The 26,489-nt window shown below is 55.9% G+C and overlaps 3 protein-coding genes and 1 long non-coding RNA gene across 28 annotated transcripts in view; 1 reads left to right on the forward strand and 3 right to left on the reverse strand.

Annotated features, from left to right (window-relative positions):
• Window positions 1-6,306, reverse strand: EFNA4 (ephrin A4). Of its 2 annotated transcripts, none has more exons than XM_010364651.2 (4): window positions 5,316-6,306; window positions 2,482-2,768; window positions 2,064-2,132; window positions 1-530 (listed from the first exon to the last, which is right to left on the reverse strand). In XM_010364651.2, exons 1-4 carry the CDS (start codon window positions 5,738-5,740, stop codon window positions 421-423), a joined length of 891 nt encoding a protein of 296 aa, XP_010362953.2. In that variant the 5' UTR covers window positions 5,741-6,306; the 3' UTR covers window positions 1-420. The 2 variants fall into 2 exon arrangements, with proteins under 2 accessions (XP_010362953.2, XP_010362952.2); XM_010364650.2 differs by having other exon boundaries at window positions 1-696.
• LOC104663474 lies at window positions 5,261-25,300 on the forward strand. 2 transcript variants are annotated; one of them, XR_748143.2, is made up of 4 exons: window positions 5,261-5,495; window positions 21,110-21,183; window positions 24,341-24,536; window positions 24,643-25,300. It is a non-coding gene; the product is annotated as an uncharacterized LOC104663474 (long non-coding RNA). The 2 variants fall into 2 exon arrangements; XR_748142.2 differs by lacking the exon at window positions 5,261-5,495 and adding an exon at window positions 18,691-19,246 and having other exon boundaries at window positions 24,250-24,536.
• Window positions 6,431-18,573, reverse strand: ADAM15 (ADAM metallopeptidase domain 15). 21 transcript variants are annotated; one of them, XM_010364638.2, is made up of 23 exons: window positions 18,382-18,573; window positions 17,079-17,185; window positions 16,370-16,446; window positions 15,873-15,951; window positions 15,635-15,711; window positions 15,351-15,543; window positions 13,646-13,711; window positions 13,498-13,566; window positions 13,249-13,418; window positions 13,031-13,115; window positions 12,394-12,542; window positions 12,134-12,308; window positions 11,753-11,845; window positions 11,326-11,630; window positions 11,040-11,235; window positions 10,718-10,795; window positions 9,242-9,314; window positions 8,875-9,013; window positions 8,384-8,453; window positions 7,722-7,793; window positions 7,234-7,305; window positions 6,840-6,964; window positions 6,431-6,749 (listed from the first exon to the last, which is right to left on the reverse strand). In XM_010364638.2, the coding sequence occupies exons 1-23, from the start codon at window positions 18,458-18,460 to the stop codon at window positions 6,707-6,709; spliced, it is 2,592 nt and encodes an 863-aa protein (XP_010362940.1). In that variant the 5' UTR covers window positions 18,461-18,573; the 3' UTR covers window positions 6,431-6,706. The 21 variants fall into 21 exon arrangements, 19 of the variants coding, with proteins under 19 accessions (XP_010362940.1, XP_010362938.1, XP_030792081.1 ...); XM_010364636.2 differs by having other exon boundaries at window positions 7,722-7,796; XM_030936221.1 differs by having other exon boundaries at window positions 7,722-7,796; window positions 17,088-17,185; window positions 18,382-18,568.
• The window catches only part of DCST1 (DC-STAMP domain containing 1), an 18,125-nt gene continuing 10,558 nt past the window's right edge, over window positions 18,923-26,489 (reverse strand). For 2 of the 3 annotated variants that reach the window (XM_010364634.2, XM_010364633.2), the window contains 7 exons: window positions 24,504-24,603; window positions 24,276-24,371; window positions 24,010-24,136; window positions 23,167-23,283; window positions 22,552-22,694; window positions 22,279-22,392; window positions 18,923-19,236 (listed from right to left, as the gene is read on the reverse strand). In XM_010364634.2, the coding sequence (XP_010362936.2) occupies window positions 18,985-19,236; window positions 22,279-22,392; window positions 22,552-22,694; window positions 23,167-23,283; window positions 24,010-24,136; window positions 24,276-24,371; window positions 24,504-24,603 (949 nt within the window). In that variant the 3' untranslated portion in view covers window positions 18,923-18,984. Of the gene's footprint in view, window positions 19,237-21,182; window positions 21,456-22,278; window positions 22,393-22,551; window positions 22,695-23,166; window positions 23,284-24,009; window positions 24,137-24,275; window positions 24,372-24,503; window positions 24,604-26,489 lie in introns of those variants that run through there. The other variant, XM_030936225.1, reaches the window with a different exon arrangement.

Here is a 26,489-nt window from a genome sequence, read left to right on the forward strand (position 1 = left end):
TTGGGGAGAGCAACAAAAAGACGGGTGCTTTATTGAAGGTTTGGTCTAGATACTTATAAAAATACAAACTGGCATGAAATTCAACCTCATGAAGAGTCCGTCTTCACAGAAGACAAGTGAGTGACCCCGTGGGGAGGGCAAGGTGCTGCCCCAGGGAAAAGGCCCACAGGGCACAGATGGCAGGGCTTCTTCTTTGCCCTGGTCCAGCAATCCACCTGTCCCCAGGTCTTCAGCCTTGGCCCCCAGCTGGCTTGAAGATTTGATCGTACCAAATCCCAGTCTTCCTGGGGGATGGGCTGAGACCCTCAGAGCAGCCTGCAAAGCACCTGTGTTTGTCTTGCCTCTGCTTCAGAGTGTCCAAGGCTGTCTGCTGCTCTTCTTTAGCCTGTGATGAGGGGACAGGCACCTGCAAGGGTCACCTCAGACCCTCTGATCTCCCTTGTGCTCCATCTTGTCGGTCTGAATGGGTACCCCCAGTGCAGGCAGCAAGGATCCCCCTCCTTCAGGGGATCTTGGGAGGGCTCTGGCTCCTTGGGGTAAGAGAGAAGGTCTGCTTGGTTCACAGAATTCGCAGAAGACGAAGAATCAGGAGCAGCAGTAATAGCAAGAGACAGAGGGGGCTGGGAGTGTCCCCCCTTCGCCACCCTGATGTGCCACTCTCTCCAGGGCTCCCAACAGGATGGGCTGACTCAGACTCTGTGAGGGGGAGGGGTAGCACTGATCAGTCCTCCCACTTTACCAGCCTCCTTCCTCCCCTTCCCATTAGCAGTTCCCTCCTTTACCATCCTCCAGGGTCTCCCAAACCAGCCAATCCCTTCCCAAGATCTATGACCTCATCCTTTCTAAGCCCCAACTTCCAAGCCTCCCCAAAATTGCCAATAGAGGCAACCAACTCAGCTAAGGCCTTGAAGGGCCTTGCCCCTGGACACGCCATTCTCTTGGCCCAGCTTAAAAAAGTGTACAGTAGGTCGGTGTGATGGCTCATGCCTGTAATCCCAGCACTTTGGAAGGCTGAGGCGAGCGGATCACTTGAGGCCAGGAGTTTGAGACTAGCCTGGCCAACATAGTGAAACTCTCCCTCTACTAAAAAAAAAAAAAAAAAAAAAGCTAGGTGGCGCATGCCTGTAGTCCTAGCTACTCGGCAGACTGAGGCAGGAGAATTGCTTGCACCCGGAGGGTGAGGTTGGAGTAAGCTGAGATTGCACCACTGTAATCCAACCATGGGCGACAGAGCCAGAGCGAGACTCTGTCTCAAAAAAAAAAAAAAAAGTGTGCAGTGAGGCCACACAAGACGTGGTGGCTCACGCCTGTAATCCCAGTGCTTTGGGAGGCAGGAGATCTCTTGAGGTCAGGAGTTCAAGACCAGCCTGGGCAACACAGTGAGCTCCTATCTCTACAAAAAATAAAAAGTAATTTAGCCAGCTGTGAGTTGCGGTTGCCGGCGCCTGTAATCCCAGCTACTCAGGAAACTGAGGCAGGAGAATCGCTTGAACCCAGGAGTTTGAGGCTGCAGTGAAGTATGATCGTGCCACTGCATTCCAGCCTGGGCAACACAGCAAGACCCTGTCTCTTAAAAAAGAAGTGGGGGAGCTGGGGGCGGTGGCTCACGCCTGTAATCCCAGCACTTTGGGAGGCCGAGGTGGGCAGATCATGAGGTCAGGAGATCGAGACCATCCTGGTTAACACGGTGAAACCCCGTCTCTACTAAAAATACAAAAAATTAGCCGTGCATGGTGGCGGGTGCCTGTAGTCCCAGCTACTCAGGAGGGTGAGGCAGGAGAATGGCGTGAATCTGGGAGGCAGAGCTTGCAGTAAGCCAAGATCGTGCCACTGCACTCCAGCCTGGACAACAGAGACAGACTCCATCTAAAAACAAAACAAAACAGAAGTGGGGAGAGGATGGTGCAATAGAAGCTCCCACAAGGCTAAATGGGGAGAAGAGACCACAGCTTGAAGCTTCACCAGGACCCCTGGAGTCTGATGCTCCTAGATTCTTCTCACTCCTTCCCACCTTCCCAAGGCCCCACATTAGCCAGTAGGGTCCATGCCCCCAACCCACTTACTCCTCTCCTTGCAGCAGACAGACACCTGGAGCCTCAAGCACTGGCCAGAACTCTCTGGAGTGGGCACCGCTGGGTAGTGGGAAATTGGGAAGAAGTTAGCACAGGGAGTCACCCCTTTGTATGCCTCAAACTGTTTCAGACCCTCCCAGCTTTTCTTCTCTCCAGGTCCCTGGAAAGCGTTTCCTTACTTTGGGGCCACACCCATGTATCAGGCCCCATCCAGGCCTCTCATCTCCCTGGCCCCCTTTTCTAGCTCCTCCTACTTTCGCCTTACTAGACATTTCCCTCCTCAGTCCTGAGTTCAGCCCTGGCCCCAACCCAGTGTACATTAGAGACCCAGCCCCCTCCTCTTCCCAGGTCTCTCCTTCCCCCTCCCTACCCTTCCCAAGAGGTATCCAGTGTGCCCTTGGCCACTCACAGATGTAGTAGTAAGTCTCTCCAGGTAAGAACTCAAAGCCGAGGGAGAAGGGTGTGAAGCGCTGAATCTTCTCTGAGAATTGGACGTGGCCGAAGGGCAGGGAGCACACCCAGCGCTTGAAGGCCCGGGGGCCCTCTGCCTGGCAGGACTCATAGCCTGGCCAGTCCACCATGTATAAAGCAAATGTCTCGGGGCCCTCAGGGGGCCCTGGGCCTTCATAGTGGGGGCAGACAATGTCTAGGTAATCGTTGAGGCCCAGCTCCACCACGGCGTCTCCTCGAAGCAGCCTGCAGGCATAAGACAGGGGTGGGCTGAGGAGGGGAGGGCACCACACCATGGCCATGGAGGCCAGAGACACCCCTTCTCAGAGGCCCCTGCCAGCCTCTCCCCCACCCATGGGCGACAGAGAAGCTCAGGAAGACCCAAGGTCCCCAGACTGACAACTCTTGAGAGACAAAGAGAGTGCAAGAAATGGATGAGATGATTGATTCACAGGTTCCGAGAGGCTAAGACCTGCAGTGCCCATAACCACACAGCTTAGATGCCAGAAGGAGGGTCACCACACCCTATCTTTCAGGGTGGAGCTGCCACACACCTCTCTAGCCCCAGTGCCCAACACTCAACGTGGTACAGCACCAGGCTTGATCAATGTCAGGTGGATGGATGCTGTGAAGAAGCTGGGCAGAGGCAGGAGGTACAGTTGTACACAGTGCAGCTGCAGATACAGAGGAGGAGACAGGGGTTGGGAAAGGTCTCCTCAAACACAGATATAAAGTGAGGAACACTGTCCTTTAGACTTCAACCCAAGGGTGAAAAGAACATCATGGTAAAAAAAGAATGAGGGAGGCCAGGTGTGGTGGCTAGTATCTGAATCCCAGCACTTTGGGAGGCTGAGGTGGGAGGATTGCTTGAGGCCAGGAGTTCAAGACCAGCCTGGGCAACATGGTGAGACTGTCTCTACCATAAATAAATAAATAAATAAATAAATAAATAAATAAATGCCATGTGTGGTGGTGCAATCCTGTAGTCCCAGCTACTTGGGAGGCTGAGGCGGGAGGATCCCTTGTGCCCATGAGTTCCTGTAGCAAGCTATTATCATGTTACCGCACTACAGCCTGGGTGACAGAGCAAGACCCTGTCTCTAAATTCTAAAAATTAACAACAACAACAAAAAAAGAATGAGGGCGTGGGTGCTAGGTGCCTCCCTTTTTTGGCCAGGAGGAGCAAGTGCCAGGCATGGGGGGAGTCCACATACTACCTAGTCTTCAGTCTTCTCAGCACTCCCTTCCCCACCTCTTGGGAGCTGCCTGGGGAAGCCAGCACAGGTGGGAAGGGCTGGAACAGGCTGCTCCCCACAGTACCACATGCTGCATGAACCACCCCCCCACACCACAAACACAGCGAAGCGTGACGTAGGAAAAGCTTCCAATGGGTGGTCCAAGGCCCACCTGTATCAGTTCTGATTCGAAAGGAAGATTCCTGGGCTTAGCCAGTCCAGACTTACTAGAACGCAAGCTGAGCAAGGACAGGGCCTTGGTTAAGTTTTGTTCTACCGCATTCCCCGTGCCTGGAAAAGTGCCCAGCACAAGACAGTGTTCAATAAATATTTGTGGATTGAATGAATGAGCCAGAAACCTTAAGATTGGGGAGTGAGAAACCTGAATTTTTAACAGGTCCTCCAAGCGATTCAGAAGCATTGGTCTGTGACAGAGATAGAGGAATTCAGAGTCCAAGGACAACAAAAACTCTTATCACTTGGTATTGTAATGACCTGTCTTTACGCAGGCTCTGCTGCCTGCGCCTGTTCTCCAGAGTCTGTGGAATCCCAGAGGGCAGGGTCTTGATCTTCTCATCTATATAGTTAATCCCCTGCAACCTATCACAGGGCCGGGCACACACAGTATGTGTTTAATAAATAAATGTTAGTGAGTGAAGAAATGAATAGACTCACAATGTCTCAAGTAGAACATCAGAAAGAAAAACAGCTGGGAAACAGAAGAGACATGGAGACTTGGGGAGGGGGTTGGAAACAGTAAAATATACTGAGGTTCAAAGGCAGGCAGCTCAGGAGAGAGAAAGAAATAATAGTTTATATCTGTACAGCCTGAGCTTCTTTCACATACATGACCTCACTTACCCCGCCGGACTTCCCAGGGTACTAGGTATTATTAGCCCATTATACAGGTGAGATATATGAGGTTAGGAGGGTCACGAGACTTGCCCAGAGGTAATTCGGCTAGAAGGGCAGGGCTGACACTGGAAAGAAACAGAAGGACCAATAAAGACAGAGATGAAAGCAGAGATAGCAAATGAGATCCGGAAACAGAGCAAGAGCCAGAGTGAGACCCAGGGGGCAGGACAGTAACCCACGCTCTTTCACAAGAGTAAAGCCCCCTCCCTTGATCTCAAGTTCGCCAGCCCCAGCTCTAGCCGGCGGGAGGTTGGGGATGCCAGGAGAGCAGCGAGGGGGGCGGAGCCCGGAGTGCGGGCAAAGCCCCCCCCCAGCTCCATGCTCCAAGACCCCCCTAGACAACCCTTGGGGCTGGGGTCTTCTGCCTGCCCCCTAACACATGCGGGCTGTGGGGAGACCCAGGGCGCGCCTCGCCCCTCCCCCCCTCCCCCCTCCCCCCTTCCTCCCTCCCCCCTTCCCCCCTCCCCCCTTCCCCCTTCCCCCTTCCCCCTTCCCCCTTCCCCCTTCCCCGCCGGCTCAAACAAAGGAGCCCTGACGCGCGGCCAGTTTCAGGCGGCGCCGCGCACAGAGCGGGTGGCGGGCGCGCGCAAAGCCCGGGAGCGCGCAGACTTGGCTAGGCGCTCGCCCGGTTCGGCCCGGCTACCTGGGGTTACTGGAGTTCCAGTAGACGACGTGGCGGACGCTGGAGCCCCCGCGCAGAGGGGAGCCGAGAAACGCGGCCCAGAGGACAGTCTGCAGCAGGGGCAGAAGCCGCATCGCCCCCGAGGTCCGGTTTGGTCTGGCCTGGCAGGTCCCGGCCCGCTTCACAGTCGAGGCGAAAAAGGTACAAAGTGAAGAGGGGGGTTGTGGAAAGGGGGGTGGGGTGCGGAGATTCACAGACCCCGCCCTGGATAACTTTCCGCCAATGGGAGCGCGTCTCCTCCTCTCCATCCAGCGCCAACTCCAGTTAACCCTCTGTGCACCGCAGCGCACGCCGGGTTCGCCAAAGCTTCCGCTGAGGCTGCACCTCACAGCGAGGGGGCGGGGAGGAAGGACGTATTCCAACAGCAGTATTTTTAGGGAGGTCATCCCTTTCGTGTCTGCTTTAGTCCTGGGTAGACTGCCTTATTAGAAGTTTGGAAGATTTTAAATAAGGGTACATAACCTTAGCCTATCCAACCACCTTCATATACTGCCCCGTTTTCTTTGCAAATCTAGGGATAGTGCAAGCGGAAGGGACAACACAGCTTCTGGGACCACCTTCCCTAAAGAGCCTTAGGTGGCGCACTAGATGCTCACTTTGGGATTGGTGTCTGTCCCTTGCCGCTCCACACCTTCGATCCGGGCTGGGGGCCCACGCGGCCCCAGTCCCGAAGACGAAGTAATGAGGTGGTTGCGGCCTGTACAAAGCACCTTTGTTCCGGATCCCTCAGGTGGCGGCGGCTGAGGGGGAGGAGGCAGGTGCGCGGCCTTGGGATTGTGGGAGCAGCCGCCGCCCCGCTCCGCCCTGGCTCCTGGGCTCTGAGAACACCAGCCAGATCCACTTTTCCCAGCCAGTGGTCAGAGTCAGGACGGCAGGTCCAATGGCTTGACAGATTGCGCCGAAAGCCACCCCAGTCTGGGCAGAGGGAAGCCGCGAGCATCCCGGGACACACGCCGACTCTTTCTGGTACTCCCGCCCCACACAGCCCGCCCTCATCTGAGGCAGCAGCGTCTCCTGGCGGCCAGACCTGGAACCGCAGCAGGAGCGACCCGGCTTCTAGAAGCAGACAAACTGCGTAACGCTCCCAAGATGTCACGTTTATTGCAGCTGAGCAGAGACAGGCTGTGCGTACCTCCCTCAACCCCTTCCAACCCCCAGCCGCTCCCCAAACCCCAGCTGCAGCTATGCCGCCGGTCCCTAGAGTGCTGCTTGACAGCGCGTGGTGGTGCCCGGAGCCTTAAGACATCGCGTCCAGCCTCTGGCGCCTTCAGTCATGGTAGGGGACTCCAGAGGGCACGCCCGCCTCTTGAAGTCCTAAGTCCGGTTTGGAGGCAGCGGAACCTCCAGAGAGGTCAGAGGTAGAGCGAGGACACTGTCGGAGGCGGTGGCGCCGGTCTGGAGTGCGGGAAGCCGAGAAAAAAGGGTCAGAGACCCCCTTCCCCCAGGTCACTCGCCCTGCCCACCCATCCCCAGGGCTCCTCCTACCTGGAGGGTAGCGCTAGGGGCGGGATTCCAGCTCCTGGGCCTGGCAGGTCACCGGATGGGCACCGGCCCTGGGGGTCGGCGGGCAGTGGCTTCCTTGGGGGTGGGGGCTTGGCTGGCCCCTGAGACTGAGGGAGAGAAGGCAGGAGGCCGGCTTAGGTGGGGGGGTGTCATGTTGCCCACCCCCAACGCACTGGTGCTGGGGAACACCAGCTTGGGGGCAGCACCATCGGTCACCCTTGTCTGCAAACAAACCTGTCACTATTAAAGGCACCACCTGGATATGTGCCCTCATGCACTGAGGGGGCATCTCGCCACGGCCACCACCGTCATGGCTACCAGCACCACAGCCCTAGATGGGGGGAGAGGCCGTGCCCTTCTCTCCCCACACCGTTACCTTCGGGCTTCTCACCATCGGGTCAGCGGGCAGAGGGCGGGTAGGGGGATTGGGTCGGTCAGCCAGCTCAGCCTGAACAGAGAGAGGGGCAGTGGCTGTGAGAGCATAACCAGGGGCTGTGGACATGCATAGAGATTCCCCAGAGGGGTTCAAGTCAACATGCAAAGTCAGCCAGGGGGCAGGAGAGAATGAGGGCATGCGCAGAGGGTTTGGAGGCATGCCAGTTGATGTCTCAGGGGAGGAAGGTGTAGGTCAACCGCGGGGTCCCTGGCCGACTGCAGTCCCGCCACTGACCACCAGATGGTGGTAGAAACCAAGGCAGGAGGCTCACCCTTTGCTGCTTCTGGGGCTCAGAGTGTCTGAAGGCTGAGGGGCACCCCGATCACCTAATGAAGAGCACCACTGGCAGGGAGCAGGGATGAGAACTGCAGTTGGGTACCAAGCCTCCCACCTGCCTTGGCTCAGGGCGGGCCCTGGCCCAGATTTACCTGGAGTCTCTTGGGCACAGGGTCAGGCGGCAGCGGCCTGGAAGGGGGGGCCGGGAAGCCGAGAGCACTAGCCTGCTGAGAGGGCAGGAGGGGCAGATGGGCACAGAGGGGGAAGAGGAAGCAGAGAGACAGAGTGGGCAGAGAAGGATCAGTGCCCAGGGAGGGCTGGCAGGGGCCCAGGGCAGTGGGTGCTGTGCATGCAGTTATGTAGGTGCATGCAGGTGGGGAGCAAGTGGGGAGGAGGTGTGCACACACTCCCATCATCCAAGCAGAGGGCTCAGGGCGGGGGTGCTCACCAGCCCTTCTAACATGGTGACCTGGGCCCACGGAAGGCCATTCTGAGCACCACTGCCCTTGTGCCCTCCTGGGGTCACTGCTGGGGGCACAGATAGACCCACCTCTCAAAGCCACCTCTTGGCCAGTGGATGGAGCCCAGCAGCCCCTGCTCCAGCTGGCTGCCCTCCCCACTCTTCTGGACTCAGCTTCTCTGCCTGTAGCCAGGGGAGGGGAGGGCAGGGCAGGGCTGGCCCTGACTCCTCTGACTGACTCTTGGGCAGTGCTAGCCTTTCTCTGAGTCTGGAGCCTTTAATGTGCACCCCCCAGGGTCCAAGCTGGATGCCCGGCCAAGGTGGAGTCCCTTTCCTCTGGCAACTGGGACTCACCTTAGTGCCTCGTGCCAGCAGGGCCCTCTGCGGAGGTCCTGGCCGTTCAGGGGGACCAGACTGGGCTGCCCTATGCATGCGGAAAGGCAAGAAGGGAGAGGGCCCAGCCTCAGACCCTGTTCTCTACCTTATGCCATCCTTGAGTGGGGTTAACCCTTTCTTTGCAGGCACTTATGTGTAGTATAGGTAAAATTGTGGTGGGGCCAGTGGGGGGCGTTATTTATTAGCTTGAGGGAAGACCCCACTTATCCAGCACAGGAGCTCCTGGGGAGAAATGGCCCTAGCACTCCAGCCACCCCACAGGGGCACAGCTGTGAGGTAAAATGCTGTGGGTGCATATAGGGAAGGGAGGTGTGGGGTATGGCAGTCAGCAAGTTTAAGGTCCAAGGGGCTTGGGGCTCAGAACCAGGTTGCAGGGGCTGCAGAGGTGAGGCAGCCTTCAGCATTGTCCCCAGTTAAAGGAAGTGGTAGCAGGGAGGTGATGCTCATACCTGTACTGGCAGGTGGGTCCCTTGAGCTGGCAGAGTCGCTGGTGCAGGCGGGCACGGTACCAGTAGCTGGCACCAAGCACCACCAGGACCAATAACACCAGGAGGCTGAGGAGCAGCCCTGTGGTCAGGGAGCTGGTTGCTGTGGGCGGAAGTCAGGTTTAAAGGAGGGCAGGGCTAAGAACTCTAGAGCCATGAAGGCGCAGGGGGCAGGGAGTGAAGTCAAGTGATCAGGGAGAGTGAAGGGGTCAAGGGGCAGACTCAGGGAACCAGCAGAAAACGGGGGTCAGAAAGAGAGGGCCGAGGGGGAAAGATAAAGCATGAGCCACTTTGCCCTCCCAGCCGCCCCTGTCCCCCAACCCCATGCCACCTTTGAGCTGAGTGGTGCAGTCAGGAGGTGCCCAGCCCTCCTCACAGTAGCAGTGCCTGTTGCTGTCACAGACCTAGGAGGTGTAAGGTGAGCAATGAGGAACACTGCACTCTGGAACTATTTCCTTGTCTCTAGCTTTTCAAGATCTCACATTTCTACAACTAGGGGTTGTGCTGGGTATGATGTGTAGAGAGAGCCTGGAGGGTCTTTATCCACACCAGAGCAAATTAGATCAAACTAACACTTACTGAACACCTTCTGTGTGCTGGGCACTGTGGTACATGCTTGCTTTCTTTGTGTTTGTTTTGTTTTGTTTTATTTTAGACAGCAAGTAAGATGGAGTCTCACTCTGTTGCCCAGGCTGGAGTGCAGTGGTGCAATTATGGCTCACTGCAGCCCCGAACTCCTGGGCTGAAGCAATCCTCCTGCCTTGGCCTCCCAAGTAGCTGGGAGCACAGGTGTGCACCAGCAGGCCTAATTTTTAAATTTTTCCTTGATAGAGACGAGGTCTCACTATGTTGACCAGGCTGGTTTTGAACTCCTGGCCTCAAGTGATCCTCCTGCCTTGGCCTCCCAAAGTACTGTGATTTGGCTGGGTGCAGTGGCTCACCCCTGTAATCTCAGCACTTTGGGAGGCCAAGGCGGGCAGATCACTTGAGGTCAGAAGTTTGAGACTAGCCTGGCCAACATGGTGAAACCCATCTCTACTGAAAATAAAAAATTAAGGCCGGGCGCGGTGGCTCACGCCTGTAATCCCAGCACTTTGGGAGGCCGAGGCGGGCGGATCACAAGGTCAGGAGATCGAGACCACGGTGAAACCCCGTCTCTACTAAAAATACAAAAAATTAGCAGGGCGCGGTGGCGGGCGCCTGTAGTCCCAGCTACTCAGGAGGCTGAGGCAGGAGAATGGCGTGAACCTGGGAGGCGGAGCTTCCAGTGAGCCGAGATCGCACCACTGCACTCCAGCCTGGGCGACAGAGTGAGACTCCGTCTCAAAAAAAAAAAACAAAAACAAAAAAAGAAAATAAAAAATTAGCTGGGTGTGGTGGCGGGTGCCTGTAATCCCAGCTAGTAGGGAGGCTGAGGCAGGAGAAACAATTGAGTCTGGGAGGCGGAGGTTGCAGTGAGCTGAGATCGCGCCAGTGCACTCCAGCCTAGGCAACAGAGCGAGACTCTGTCTCAAAACAAAACAAACAAACAAACAAAACTGTGATTATAGGCATGAGCCACCGTGCCCAGCCTGTGCTAGATGCTTTCATACTCACCTCATGTGCCCTGGATGGGGATACTATTATTATAACCATTTGATAGGTGGGGAAACTGAGCTCAGCAAAGTTAGTAACCAGCCTGAGGTCACACAACTAGGAAGTAGTAGAGCAAGGATTAGAACCCAGATATATCTGTTTCCAAAGCCCAGCATCCTTTTCCTCTCTAGAGGCTCTCTGCTCCCCTTCCACTTCCCCCATCCCAGCTCACCCCATGTCCATGGCATTTGCTTCGACATTCCTGTGCCCCCAGGAGATCCACACGCTGGCATCGATGGTCTATGCACACCTGACCCAGGGAGAGAAAAGCCTGGATCAGATTCCTACAGAGTTTTAATGGGACTGGGAGGCCAAAAAGGTTGAGGTCACACCCGGCGCGTAGTGGGTTGATAGGACTTTGCTCCATCTGAAGTAAGAAACTGATTTCCCTTGGAGTCCCTGCCTTTGACATTGGTAAACGGTGAAGTCTGGGCACATCACTATGGTTCAAATGTCCCTTCTCACACCTGGTCTTGCCCACCCAGGCTGCTCACCAGGCCAGGGCCACAGGCTGTGCCAGGCAGAGTCAGGAGGGGCTGGGCCACATCACTGCCCAGGTCCAGGTGCACCCAGCTGCAGTTCAGCTCAGTCCCATTCACATCTATTGTCTCCCAGAGTAGATCCTGGATAGAGCCCAGCAGAGGCTGGGTCCTACCTGTCTGGCACTGGAGTTGCCCGCAAATGGCATCTCTGGGGGAGAGGGGGAAGGGCACACAGGTTAGTAGAAGCAGGGCCAAGACTCCCAGAAACCCAAAGGAGGAGCCAGGTTTCCTCACTTACCTAGGGGTACAGGACACGTAGCCACCACTGGGGTTGCGCCCACAGCTCCCAAAGGCATTTCCCCGGGTATTGGCTGTCTGGAGGCAAAGTGGCGCAGCGGGCTGGGCTCCAGGCCCCCAAAGTGACTGGCACTGCTGGGCATAGGAGGCACAACGCCCATGCATGCACACAGCTTGCCCACCAGCGCAGGGCTCGCCGTCCCCTAGGCTGATATCAGGGGGACACTGGGAGCTGTCTCCTGGGCAGAATTCAGGCAAGTCACAATCCCCTCTGGTAGGACGACACTGCCAGCCAGATGGACGTAGCTGTCGAGGGTGGATGAGCATCAGTGTGGGCACTGGGCAAATCCAGCTAGGGGGTCAGAATGACCCTTTCCACCTTGGCCCCGGCAGGTGAGCTCTGGGTGGCCAGTCTAGTCTCTACCCACCTGGCAATTTTGACAACAGGGTCCGTCGGATGCACACTGTGCTCCTGGCCTCAGCTGGCAGGTTGAGGAATCACAGCAGGGATCGGCGCAGTCCTGTGGGCAGGAGCACGGGGGCCAGGCATCAGAGCAGGTGGGGCCTGTGAGCCTCCCTCCAAGCCCTCCTCCTCCCACAGGCCAAAACCAGAAGGATGCCCAGAACTACACAGCAAGCAAGGGCTAGAGACGAACAATCCATGTGCTGTCCCCACAGACATGGCAAGTAGGAGAGGGGTGGGAAGTCCCGTCAGAACCCGAGAGGAGCTCAGGAGGCTGGGAGAGGGCTAATGAGCCAGGGTGAAGGCACAGAAGTGAGTGGGGCGAGGCTTTGGGAAAGGGGCTCACATCTGGGAAGCCACAGTCACACTGCTCGCCCAGCTCCACAAACATATTTCCACAGAAAGCAGCCATAGGAGGCAGGCTAGGCAGCCGTTCAAAGAGGCAGCTGCCCATTCCATCCAGGAGGGCTTTCTCCAGGGCCTGTCGGCTGCAGTTGCTGAAGTTCAGGCCTGGCAGGAAGCTGGGGAGGGTGGCAAGGAAGGTTGGGGCTGGGGGCCTCTCCCTGCCCCTTGCCCCTCCGCTCTCTCCATCCTGCAGCTACTCACTCTGTGGAGGCCTCCATGATGCAGGTCTTGGCTGGGGCTGGACCTGGACAGGGGCAGCTATTCCCAGGCAAATCATGGTCCAGGCCCAGGCTGTGGCCCAACTCATGGGCTATGGAGGAGGCGACTCCCAGGATGCTGGTGGAGTGGTCCTGTCATTGGGGAGGGATACCGCAGGTCCAGTCCCAGCCTGCCTCCACCACAATGCCCAGATCACCCTCTCTGCTTCTGTTCCCTCCATGTCTGACCTCAAGGGCACTCAGCAGGCACTGCTTCCCTCCTGAATTGCTTCTAAAGTAGGAGAACCCAGGCCTGGATGGCAGAAACCTGGGCTCTAGCTTAGCTCTGTCCCCCTCCCTCACTGTGGGCCCTTGGAGATCACCTCTGTTCTTTGGGCCTCAGCTGCCTTCTACCCTCCTCCAAGAAATGGGAAGACTGCACAGGGGATGACTGTGTACACTGTGACGAGCTGACCACAAGCGAGGGCTCCCTGACTGCAAAGGCCACATCACTCACCTCCACCCTCTATACCCATAGCTTTGGGGTTGGGCAACTTTGTAGAGGGATTTCAGTGCATAAATGCTACCACACTTGGGAGGAACTGAATTGGGAATGAGGAGGAGACCTGGAAATAACTCACCATGTTCACACCTCCTGAGAAGTCAGGAGAACAGATGGAGTTCTGAATGGCCATGCCCACCATAGGCCCAGAGAATGAAGTACCACTGTGGGACAGAGAGGCCAAAGTTCAGGGCAGAAGCCACGGTGGTCAGAGCTTCAGGGGCTGAGGTAGGGTGCTGAAGGGGTGTGAATTTGGCCAGGACAGGACTGGCCTCTCTGGCTGGGTCTGGGCCTTACGTCACCAGCTGGGCACTGTCGTGAGGCAATCGAGGCAGCAAATGTGCCCTGCGCCAGTGGAGAAAGTTTTCGAGGGTGACAGCCGGGTTTGGGCTGATTTCCACCAGGTCACGCTGGGTCCAGGCCTCCAGGCCCACTAGTGCCACTCGTACATTCAGAGGCCGGAAGAACTGAAAGAGAGCTGGGGCTCAGAAGAGGGGCTGTCATGGTCAGGGGCCTGGGGTGGGGGCTGCCCTGTCCAGCACTCACTGTGTCCAGCAAGAGGGCCACTTCCAGTGTGCGGTTCAGCAGGTGCTGGAAATCCCGGTATTTCTGGACCTGTAGGCCAAGAGAGGTGACATGAAAGGCGGCAGGGCAGTGTGGGGGGAGGAGGATGCGCAGGGGCCAGCTGGCTCACCTCAGAGTGATCAGCCACAATCACCAGCTCCACAGTCTTGGTCTCTGTTACCACATCCCGCCTCCACTATGGACAAAAAGAAGTATCAGGCAAACCTGCCGCTTGCAGCCAATAGCTGTGCAGGGCTGACCAAGAGGCAGCCACTCCTACTCTGTGGGTGAAACAGGAGGGTGAAGAGCCCATTTTACAGATGAGCCACTGAGGGCCAGAGGGCCCAGGAACTTGCCAAGGAGGACCAGGAAGTAGATAATGAAGGTCGGAGTAGACCCCTGCTTTTCTGGCTCCAAACTCAGTGGTTTTTTTTCAAATTTTTAAAAAATAATAATTTAGCCAGGCATGGTGGCTCAGGCCTGTAATCCCAGCACTTTGGGAGGCCGAGGTGGGCGGATCACGAGGTCAGGAGAGCCAGACTATCCTGGCTAGCATGGTGAAACCCTGTCTCTACTAAAAAATACAAAAAATTAGCCGGGCGTAGTAGCGGGCGCCTGTAGTCCCAGCTACTCGGGAGGCTGAGGCAGGAGAATGGCGTGAACCTGGGAGGCGGAGCTTGCAGTGAGCCGAGATCGTACCACTGCACTCCAGCCTGGGTGACAGAGAGAGACTCTGTCTCAAATAATAATAATAATAATAATAATAATAATAATAATAATAATAATAATTTGATGGCTGGGCGCCGTGGCTCAAGCCTGTAATCCCAGCACTTTGGGAGGCCGAGACGGGCGGAGCATGAGGTCAGGAGATCGAGACCATCCTGGCTAATACGGTGAAACCCCGTCTCTACTAAAAATTACAAAAAACTAGCCGGGCGAGGTGGCGGGCGCCTGTAGTCCCAGCTACTTGGGAGGCTGAGGCAGGAGAATGGCGTAAACCCGGGGGGTGGAGCTTGCAGTGAGCTGAGATCCGGCCACTGCACTCCAGCCTGGGCGACAGAGCGAGACTCCGTCTCAAAAAAAAAAAAAAATAATAATAATAATTTGAAAAAATCCCAATATCAACTCTTGTCACTTACCATATGCCTGGCACAGTTTTAAGCACTTCACATCTATAGTGACTCATTTAATCTTCCCAGCAACTCTCTGCAGCAAGTAGTTTTATTATCTTCATTTTACAAATTAGGAAATTGGGTTTATATTGCTTTATCACTGGTAACTGTGTATTATCTATAACCAAGTGAGAGCTCTCTGCAAATGGGATCATAAGACAGATGAAGAGTTTGAGCCAAATACAACTAATATGGATAGGCCATTTATTAGTTGTATGGCCTCAGGCAAACCACCTAACCTGTCTCAGCTAGATTTTATTTTATTTTATTTCATTTCATTTTCATTTTATTTTATTTTTTGAGATGAGGTCTCACTCCGTCACCCAGGCTGGTGTGTAGTGGCTCGATTTCGACTCACTGCAACCTCTGCCTTCTGGGCTCAAGCGATTCTTCCACTTCGGCCTCCTGAGTGGCTGGAACTACAGGCGCATGCCACCATGCCTGAATACTTTTTGTAAGGTTTCTTCATTTTAAAATAGAGCTATTGATAGCACGTACCTCCTAGGTATGGGAGGAGTACACGGGCTAATGTTCACAAAGTTCCCAACATGTGGAAAGTGCTCCATTCGCAGGAGCTGTTGTTACTGTGAACACATAGTTCTGAGTGTCTGGGGGTCAGCCCTAAAGACAACCGAAGCCCACTCCCCTGCCATTCATCCTCACCCGGCGAATGTGGCGCTGTCCCAGGGGGTGCTTTGGTGGAGTCTGAGTGTGTACAGGTTCCCGCCAGCTCAGGACACAGGTGTGGCCTGGCAGGTGGAGATCTTGGATTCGGGAAATAATGGGAGGACCTTGAACGTCCCCAGGCCCCTGCTCCAGGGTATAGCTTCTCTCTGGGGACAGGACCACCAAGCCTCTAAGAAAAAAGAAAGGAAGTCAGAAAACATTTCAGCTCCATGCCTGGGTCTCCTTACTTTCTCTACTGTCATCAAATCCGCCCAGTATACCTGAGCCCAGAGCAGGTGCAGATGGACACCCAGGAGCCTGCATATCCCTGCACTCTTCCCTGGTAGCAGCAGTTCTCCTGCAGCACAGGAACAACATTAGTGTTGTCTCAGAGAGCAGACCAGGACTGGAACCGAGGAGTCTAGCTTGACAGTAAAAATATGCAGTGTCTTCTCACCTTCCAGTTACCCCCTTCCTCTTTCCCCTAAGCCAAAAACGGCACAAGAGGGCCTCACTCACCAGAGTGTGTCCCTCACTGACCACCCGAGTGCCATCGGGCTGGTACCACACCAGGATTGGGCGGCCTGGGACCAACTCCCTGTGGAGTGAAGGAAAAGAAGGCAGTGCTCAAGCCACTTCCCAGGTTGTGCATTGACAAGCAGAGGCCTGAAGGTGGTGGTGGGGCTGGGGACCAGGCAACACCCCCCAGCCAACTTTTCCACTCCCTGACACCAGGGCAGCAAAGTATACTGGGTGCGCCACTGACTCTGTTAGTTTATTTGAATTCCAATCTGGTTTTCACCACATACTAGCTGTGTCACCTGGGGCAAGTTATTTAATCTCTCTGTGCCTTGACTTCCTCATGTATAAAATGAGGACAATAATACATGATAGTATCTCCCTTACAGGGTTGTTATGAGGATTAAATGAGCACAAGCACTTAGTACCTGGCACATAATAAATGCTATACAAGTTGTTGGCCATGTGGTCACTGTTGTTGCCACCATCACTATTACCTATTCTGTAGCAGCTCCAGGATATGACTGTCACCATCCAGCTCCAACTTGATCCTCAGGGGCTCAGGCAGACTGGTCTGTGGGCACCAGAGGGCAGGTCACCTCCCTAGACCTGCCCACAACTCCCAGCCTCTCTAACCAGAAAACCTAAGGCCCTCAGAAGAGCACCAGCGATTAGATCACTGGTGGGGGGATTCCAGGGGAGGGGCCAGGAAGCCCTGCCTGGCGTGCAGCATTGTTCTGGGGGGTTGTGTGGGGAGGTCACGGAAGGTATCTGAGCCGCCCCTTCTCGGCTTCCTGCCCAGAGAGGAAGCACCGTGTAGGACCCAGCACAAGCCCCAGCCCTTCCTCTGACTCAGCTTTAGAATGGGGTGGGGGGGTGGTTTGGTAAGGTCCTGACTCTTTCCAAATCCCCCCACTGAAAAAACCAACAACATGAGATGAAGAAAGCAAGTTTGGCTTCACAATTTCCCCAGTGGAGATGGATGGGTTGGGTGGGGCTGAGGCAGACAGATGTGCGTGCAGAGGGAGAGGGAGATAAGTGAAGCCAGGTGCTGGGGTGTGGTGGGAGAGGCAGCTGGGCCTGGGATAGACCCACTACAGCGAGCTCTACCCACCAGCTCCTCAGCCAAGCTTTGGCCTTGAGACACCTGACTATGCAGGGGCGTGTGTGGATTCGTTTATTTATTAGAGGGGAGTGGGAGTTCACCTGAAGCACCTTTTTGAGGCTAATCGGGAGATCGTCCTGAAGGACCTGGGGCTCCAAGGGCCCCCTCGGGGCCTTCTCTGACATTGCCTGCTGCTCCTCGGTGCCACCTGCAGGTCCCAGGACACCCGAAGACAGTACTGAGGAAATCGACAGCACGGCTGGGGGTGGCAGGTGCCCTCAGACCCACCAGTTCCCAGCCGATCAAGGTCCTTAGGCACCTGAGGGGCTTCCGCATTGCATGCTGAGACTTAAAGGGGAATACTGGAAGGAGGGGGTGTCTCTCTAATTTATGGCTTTCCACCCACCCATTCACAAGTCCTCAAGAAAGACTTTCGGCTTGCTGAGGGCCCTCCTTGTCCCCTTCCGGCCAATCCCAGGTTCTCACAGGGACCCTCCTCTGTTCCCACTCCCTCCCAATCACTCTCCCCCCACTTCAGGAACGCCCCCTCTCGAGACTGAGCTAAGCCTTGTGGCCGGGTGCCCGCTCACCCTCCCCTTCGCTCACATCGGAGATGCCAGAAACGCCCATTTCTGGGTGAGCAGTGCAAACACCCCACCTCCCTAAACACCCTCATGCCCAGTCAGGCACACCCGCTGCCTACAGCCTCTGCTTCCTCCCCGAGCACCCCCCAACCCCCCAACACACAATGGCCCTCTCTCCTCCGGACACTCCACCCGCGCCTGCCCTCTCGGTCCCGGCCCAAGACAGCAGCGGGAAGTGAAAGTTCCAAGGAGGAGTTGGTGTCCCAGCCTCTTTCCTGGCCAATTCTCCCTTCTCCTGGCTCCTCTCGGGCCCCTCCCGCTCGGCCAGGCACTGGGGGCAACAGCACCAGGGTGAGGAGTGCCTGGCGGCCCCAGGCCTGGAATACAGGCTAGAGAGAATCCTCTTCACTAAACCCTACAAGCCATGCCCGCTCAGCGCCCTGGCACAGGGTGGAACGGTAAGCTAGGCCCCAGAGCAGCGAAGATGCCAGTCCTGGGGAGCAGCTACCCTCTCACCACGATCTTGAAGTGGCGCTGGACAGGCCCCTCGGTACCTGGTACCTGAGCCTGAAAGTGTCCGCAGGGACCGCGCAGAGGATGACCAGGCAGGAGGAAGGGGGCGCCGGCATCCCCTCTCCTCCCCTCTCCACTCCATCGCCAAGTCACCGGGCCCTAGGCCCAGGACAACGGACCAGGTCGGGCCGCGCTCCGGCTGGGCTCTCCCAGGGTCTCCGTCCGGCCCCATTACCCTAATGCCTTCCGACTTTCCTGCACCTCCCTCCCAGTCCGCCCCCTGACCCACTACAGGCCGAGGACTCACCTATATTTGGGAGCGGCCAGGAAGGCAGAGGGCTGCCCGCGCCCAGGAGCCCCAGGGCCCAGAGCAGCGCCAGCCGCATGGCAGCGGCGCCTGGGGCCGGGCGAGGGCAGCAAGTGCGGAACAGCGCACGGAGGAGCGGCCGGCGGCCGGGTCGCCTCGGAGCACCCAACAGCTCCGCGCAGCCACCAGGCCCCGCCCCGGCCCGCCCCCTCCCACTTGGCCCCAAGCCAAGCTCCGCCCTCGGCAAGGCCATCCCCATTGCGCGCCGGGTGCCTAGGGAGCTGGGACCCCGCCCACTACGCCGGCGCTGCTCGCGCTGCTCGGCGCTGCAGCCTTCCCGCAACTGTGCGGGATGGGAACCAGGGTTCGGTTCGACCGGCTTGGGCGGCACGCCTTCACCAGGCCCCAGGTCTGGACCCCTCCCTAGTAGCTTCGCGGCTCTGCCCGCTGTGCGCGGCATGGCTCTGGAGAGGTCGGGCGGACAGGCTCTCCCGACTGCAGGCGAGGCAGCGCGCGGCTCACCCCAGGCCCGACCCACGTGAAGCATACAGGGCATTTTATTAACCGGGAAGGACGGTGCGGAAGAGCGAGCAGGACGCCTCTTCACCACGCATAGGCAGTGTCGTCGTTGCTGTCACTAAAGGCGGAGGAGGAGAGCTCCTCGCGGGGCGTGCAGACCGGGCACCGCTGCCGCATGTCGTCCCAGCACGACCAGCAGTACACGGCCTCACAGTCCAGCGTCCGGCACACGTAGGAGTCGGGCGTCTCGGGTGCCTGGCACACCACGCAGCGCCGGCGCAGCCAGCGGCGCAGGAGCGGACAGCCGCGGTGCAGGATATCCGCCAGCGGGTGGCGCTGTTGGGAGGTGGGCGTTAGCGCCAGCCGGGGAGCGAGGCGGGAAAGAAGGGGACCTGGACAGCGTTTCCTGACTGAAGTCGGCAGGTTTGACAATGCCTGCATCTTGGAGGAGGCTGGGTTGGACAAAGGAAACCCCTGGAGGGCTAGGGTGCCTCCCTCCCCAACTCTGTGATAGAGAATGGGAGGATGCATCCTCCAGGTTCTCTCCCAGCAGATATCAGCCACAACTCTCATTTGCACTTTCCTGTAAATCATATTATTTGACTCTCACAGTGAGGCTGAGAAGTGAGCAGGCCAGATCGACTGTCACTGTTGCTATCCCCACTTTACAGAGGAGAAAGGTGAAGTGACTCTTAAAGTCACACAGATAGTAAACAATCCAACTTGGGTGGACCCCAGGGACCCTGATTCCAAACAACAAACCTCGTTCACTATGCTCCCTGCCATCCCTCACGACATGTCTCCACACAGTTGTCAGGGATTCTTCATAAGCCACCTTACCCAGGAAGCAGACACTCTTTGCCCAAGAAACTCCAGAGGCCCTGCTGCCTGCCAGACAGGCAGAAAAACTCCTGGGCTTGGCCTTCAGAGCCTTCCATCACCTGGTCCCTTTCTAGCCTCTTTCCCACTTTAGCCCTCCCTGAGAGCTGTCTCTTCTGAGCCAGTTTCTCCTGAGACTAGCCCTGGCACTTGGCATTCCCTTTGGATTCTGAGTCTTTGCACATTCTGCTTGGAATGGCTGTCCCGCACATTGCCATCTGTGCATTCACATTCAGTTTGCTTCACGACCCTGTCAAGGAATCCCAGCATGTTCTTTTTTGTTTTTTGGATTTCATTTTTTCACAACACATTCATTTGGCCCCTATTGTGTGTCATGGGGGCTGGGGCTATCCAGGTACTAGGGAAAAAGCTAAGCAAACACAGCCTCACTTTTATGAACTTTGTTAGGACTGATTAAATAAGAATGGCTGCCACTCATTGCTTATAATATCAGGTCCTATACTAAGATACTGTACGTAAATTATTTCAATTCTAAATTAGCCAGGCGTAGTGGTGCGTGCCTGTAATCCCAGCTACTCGGGAAGCTGAGGCACAAGAATCGCTTGAACTGGGGAGGAGGAGGTTGCAGTGAGCCAAGATCATGCCACTGCACTCCAGCCTGGGCGACAGAGTGAGGCTTAGTCTCAAAAAAAAAAAAAAAACAAAAAAACAAAAAAAAACAGTCGCAGTGGCTCACGCCTGTAATCCCAGCACTTTGGGAGGCTGAGGTGGGCGGATCATGAGGTCAGGAGATCAAGACCATCCTGGCTAACACGGTGAAACCCTGTCTCTACTAAAAATATAAAAAATTAGCTGGGCGTGGCAGCGGGTGCCTGTAGTCCCAGCTACTTGGGAGGTTGATGCAGGAGAATGGTGTGAATCTGGGAGGCAGAGCTTGCAATGAGCCGAGATTGTGCCACTGCACTCCAGCCTGGGTGACAGAGCGAGACTGTTTAAAAAAAAAAAAAATGGCCGGGCGCGGTGGCTCAAGCCTGTAATCCCAGCACTTTGGGAGGCCGAGACGGGCGGATCATAAGGTCAGGAGATCGAGACCATCCTGGCTAACACGGTGAAACCCCGTCTCTACTAAAAATACAAAAAACTAGCCAGGTGAGGTGGCGGGCGCCTGTAGTCCCAGCTACTCAGGAGGCTGGGGCAGGAGAATGGCGTAAACCCAGGAGGCGGAGCTTGCAGTGAGCTGAGATCCGGCCACTGCACTCCAGCCTGGGCAACAGAGCGAGACTCCGTCTCAAAAAAAAAGAAAACAAAACAAAACAAAAAATTCAATTATCATATAAGGCAGATAGTGTTATTATCATCTCTTTTTCAGGTGAGAAAACTGATGCTTGGAGATGTGATCACTGCCCAGGGTCACATATGGAACTTGCTGCGTGCCAGCACCATGTGAGTACAACTCATTTAATCCTTACAACAACCACATGGAGTAGTTAACCCCATTTTACGGAAGGCAAAAACAGGCACAGCAGTTAAGTCATGTGCTCAAGGTCACACCGGTGTCATAGTAATGAGGGAAGGAGCTGGGATTCACACTTAGGCCCTCTGGCACCGGAGTCCCACACCTGACCACCACTCTAGGCTGATCTCCAGTGAGCAGGCCTTAAGATCTCTCCAGTCTTGCCATTCTTCAGAGGGAGAAACTGAGGCTCAGTGAAGACCTTGGCCAAGGTGACACAACGTAATGAGGGAGTTTGGACTGGAGTCTGCTCCCTCAGATTCCATGTGCCTTACCATGTGCCCCTGCCTGAGGCCTTCCTGACTCCCAGCCCACCTGTCTCCTCCCATCCCCTGAACTGCACTGAGCTGCTGGTCTGCAGCCCTCTGGTAGAACCTATGGTTTTGCCTTGGGCCTCCTGTTTCTGTGCAGCCTTCTTGCTTTTCTTTGAGCAGACTATTAAATCTCATTCTCCTTTTCTGCCTGCTTCCTAATGGTCCACTGAGTGTCTTAGGCTGGGCTGAATCCTGGGGTTGAGAAACGGGCACAGCCCTGACCTTAGGAGCTGGATGGTTGGGGCCCTCAGCATGTGTTGCATCAGATCTCACCAGGCTTGGCTGGGTGTGGTGGCTCACGCCTGTAATCCTGGCACTTTGGAAGGCTGAGGTGGGCAGATCACCTGAGGTCAGGAGTTTGAGACTAGCCTGGCCAACATGGTGAAACCCTGTCTCTACTAAAGACACAAAAAAATTAGCTGGGAGTGGTGGCGTGCGCCTGTAATCCTGGCTACTTTTGGAATGGGGGGCTGAGACAGGAGAATCGCTTGAACCCAGGAGGCAGAGGTTGCAGTGAGCCGAGATTGTGCCACTGCACTCCAGCCTGGGTGATACAGTGAGATTCCATCTCAAAAAATAAAAAGAACTCACGAGGCTGGAGTAGGCCTGCGACCATTGGTGGGTGCTGGGTAGACTGAAGGGAGCTGCCCCTTGCCCCACTATACTTAAACCCAGCCAGGAGCCGGCAGCAGCACTCACGCCTGGACTTACTGGAGCCTTCTGCTGTCGCGCCCGTCTCAGGATAGCGGCCCTCCTGAGTTTGGTGAAGGCTGCTCTCCTCCTCAGTAGGTCATTGTAGAGGAACAGGATCCGCTTCTTCTCTCGCTGGGGGCAGGGAGGGGGTCAATGATATTGACAGTGAGGAGGAAGGCATCCCCCAAAGATGGAGTTGGTAGGGAGCTGGGTGCAGCTGGGGAGGGGTGTGTGTGTGCGCGCGCGCGCATGCAGGTGTGTAGGGGTGGAGAGGTCTGGGGTGGGGCAAACCTTGGGGAAGTAGAAGGCAGCGATGACCCTCCGGAGTCGGTAGCCAAAAGCCTGTAACAGGCAGAGACACACTAACAGGCCAATTGGTAGTGCAGCTCTCCAGTAGGCCCTGGCATCCAGGCCCACAGGCTGTGGCAGGCAGGCTAGGGCAGGGGCAGACCAGGGGTCTGGTCAGGACCAGCCAAGGGGCAGGGCAGCCCTGGGTTGGACTTCCCATCCCAGTGGGAGGTGCAGGCGGGGCCTCTGATTCCCCTGGTCTCTTCCGGCCTGCCCCTCACTGCAGAACTGCCCTGTCAGTACTGTAGCCACTGGGCAAAATGTGGCACAGATCTTGCAAATCTCCATCTTGGCTGAACGTCCTGTTGGAGACTGCTGCTCTGGAGGGCTGGGGCCCTCTAGCCCCAAGACCCTGGCCTCCAGACTCCTCTGACCCAAGCTTGTCATGCTCCCCTTATTCAAGCCTACCCAGATGTGTTCCCTGCTCCGATTTCCCCAGCTCAAATGCTCCAACCCCCATCTCTCCACGCCCAGGCCCCCAACTCTTTACCTTGGTGTCTTTTGACCCTTGCCCCACCGCCCTCAATTCCTCTGATCCAAACTTTCAGCATCACTCACGCATGTTGTTTGATTCCATCACTGTCTCTGAGGAGGTGTTTAGGGCCCCAATGGTTTTTCGAAGAAGCCGGGCTAGCATGGAGTCTCCCCCGACCTTCACCTCCAGTTTATGACTGCCTGCAGCCAGGAAGGCGGGTAGGGAAGTCAGGGCAGGTGGGGAAATCAGGAATGTGTTAAGGAGGTGGGGCAGGATGTGGGGTGGATGTCGGGGAGGGGTCAAGACACAGAAATGCTTCTCAGCTGCCTGGGTCTTTCTGTCACTTCGATGAATCCTAACCCCTCCCTGCTCCCTGTTGTAAGTGTAAAGGGGTAAAGAGCCCCCCTCCTCTGCTGTAAGAGCTGTCAGGTTGCAGGGCTGATATATGACCTTGAGGAGGACAGGGAGGGGCTGAATCATAGAAAGGGGAAAAGAAGAGGCAGAAGGATGGCCGGCACCGTGGTGCACACCTGTAATCTCAGCACTTTGGGTGGCCAAGGCAGGTGGATCACTTGAGGTCAGGTCAGGAGTTCAAGACCAGCCTGGCCAACATGGTGAAACTCCATCTCTACTAAAAATAGAAAAATTAGCTGGCCGTGGTGGCTTATACCTGTTATCTCAGCTACTTAAGAGGCTGAGGCAGGAGAATTGCTTGAATCTGGGAGGTGGAGATTGCAGTGAGCTGAGATCGTGCCATTGCACTCCTCCAGCCTGAGTGACAGAGCGAGACTCTTTGTCTCAAAAAAAAAAAAGAGGCAGAAGGAGGAGGCACAGTTGGAAGAACTAGGGTGGGGTGCCTGTGCAGGCATTGGAGTTCTCCAGAGAGTGTCTCTTGGGCCTGGAATGTGTCTGGGGGATGGGCTCACTGCGGAAGGAGTACTGCAGGAAGGAGTGGTGGCGGATGGTGTCGAAGATGGAGTAGAGAGCCCAGTCCAAGCCGCATAGCACCACCAGCAGCAGCAGAATGGGCAGTGTCTCCAGGAGCTCCCTCACCTGGCCAAGGAGCAGGAGGAGCAGAGCTGGGCAGCGCCACCTGTCTGGGCACGGAGCACTCTCTGGTGCCTTTTACCCTCCACCCTCACCTTCAGGCCTGTCTTTGCACCCAGGAGCCCGCACCCCATGCTGTCCTCACCATGTTGCTCATTTCTGAGGCCTGGATGGTGGGCTTGCAGGGGAAGATGACGGTTTTCTCCTCAGCTTTGCGGAGTGGCAGCAGAGTCCGTTTGCCCTGGAAAACAAATATCCACACAGTTAGGAAGCCCAAGGGCCCTCTGCCCTTTCCCCTCTGCCTTCCTGGAACATGAACCCACACAGGGCACATAGCAGCAAGGCTTCCCTGGGCAGTGCCACACCCACTCACCAGCTTCTTCCTGCGGTCATCGATCTGGCAGAAGTAGGTGCTGATGTAGATGTTGTCAAAGCGAATGTCATGGTTATAGCTGTCCATGTAGGAGAAAGACCTGTGGGTGGATGGGCGGGGATGTCTCTGTCTCCTCCAGGTTCTCCTCATCCATCCCCAAACATGAGCTTCCTTGAGGCACAGCCTTTCAACCAACCAGCCAGCATTCATTGAGCACCATCTATGTCCTAGGCCCTGCTAGGCGATGGTGATAATAAGGAGAAGACTCTGTCCCTGCCTTCCAGTTGTGTAGAGGAAGATATCCCCCTACACGATGGGTGAGATATAGCAGAAGTGAGTAGAGGATGAGGTGGGGGCTTAGAGGAGGGCATGGCCAGCCTGTCTGGGAGGGAGTTGCATGTGTGTGTCTGAGATAGGGACAGGCATGCATCTTGCAGGATGAATATCGAGCAGAGTCACAGAGACAGGAAACTCCTGGAGGTTTCAGGAATCACCTAATCCACTGTGACTCACAAGTTCTTGCCTCTTGGCTTTGCCTGCAGCATATCTCCTGGAGGTGTGCTGGGGCAAAACTCATCCCAAACCACCATCTCTATCCTCCCCAATACACCCTGGCCCTCCCTGCCTACCCTTGAGCATGGTGCATGTGTGCATGGGTGCATGCCTGCATATATAACTATCTCCCACGTATTTCCCAAAGCCCCACATAATGCTTCAGTTTGCTAAGGAAAAAATGTTAATTATTGCAAATGTGTTTAAAACTGTAAAAGTACATTAAATATACTCTGTAAAGCGTGCAAAATTAATTTCAATCCTGTTGCTTCTGGGGCCCTGTAAAAATCCACATCGTTGCCTTTTAAACTACTGTTAAGTGCAAAGACATACTGTGAGCGCCCTCTTGTGGAGAGGCTCACAGAGGCGGTGCCTGGGCTTCCTGAGCCAGGGCCTGCTCTCCCGCCAGCTGTCCTTTCAGTGCATGACCTCACCCAGCTTGAAAGCCTGGAAGTACCTTTTGACTCTGTGCATCCTTCCTTCCCTCCACAAGCTGGCTCTGAGCCTTGCTGCACCTTTCCCCTTCCCCCTCCACCTCAAGCCATCTTCCTGCCATGCTTTACCCTGGCCAGGCTCCCTAACCTCTGACCCAGCCTGGCCTCCCTGCCTCCAGACTTCCTGAGGCCATCTTGCCATCACTGCCAGTTCCAGGTCTTCCTGCAGGGCTTTCCAGACTGTTCTGGTCATGCCCACTTCAGTCCTCCAGGCCAGCCTCTGCCCTCTGCACCCCACGGATACCAGAAGCCTTACCCAAGGGACACCCTTCTTTCCTTGACCATCGCTCCCCATCTGCAGCCATTTGGAGCCCAGTTATGGCCCTTCTAGGGGCACCTTCTCAGCTCCCACACACATCCCAAAAGCCAATCCATAGAATGGCCCTTGAACCATCTCTGTCTTGTGGGTATCTCATCATCCCAACTAGACCATTAGCTTTTTTTTTTTTTTTTTTTTTTTTTTGATACAAGCTGTCACTCTGACACCAGGCTGGAATGCAGAATGGAGTGGCACAGTCACAGCTCACTGCGGCCTCGACCTCCCAGTGATTCTCCTGCCTCAGCCTCCCAAGTAGCTGGGACTACAGGCATGTGCCCCATACCCAGTTAATTTTGTTCATTTTTTATAGAGACGAGGTCTCACTGTGTTACTCAGGCTGGTCTCAAACACCTCAACTCAAGCCATCCTCCCACCTCGGCCTCCCTAAATGTTGGGATTACAGGAGTGAGCCATCATGTCCGGTGACCATGAGCTTATCGAGGGCAGGAATAGAGCTCCTTCATCTTTGTCTTCCCACAGGGCCCTAGATACACACATAGCCACTCACTTGCAGTTACTCTAGGCCCCCCACACATGGGCAGACAGAGCAACAGTCCTGTGGTAGCCCTCACCTAAGCCCTGCCCATCTCAGGTGTTTAGGAGTGGAGATGGGAAATAGAA

The sequence above is a fragment of the Rhinopithecus roxellana genome, chromosome 8, assembly GCF_007565055.1.
Source record: "Rhinopithecus roxellana isolate Shanxi Qingling chromosome 8, ASM756505v1, whole genome shotgun sequence".
Taxonomy (NCBI): Eukaryota; Metazoa; Chordata; class Mammalia; order Primates; family Cercopithecidae; genus Rhinopithecus; species Rhinopithecus roxellana.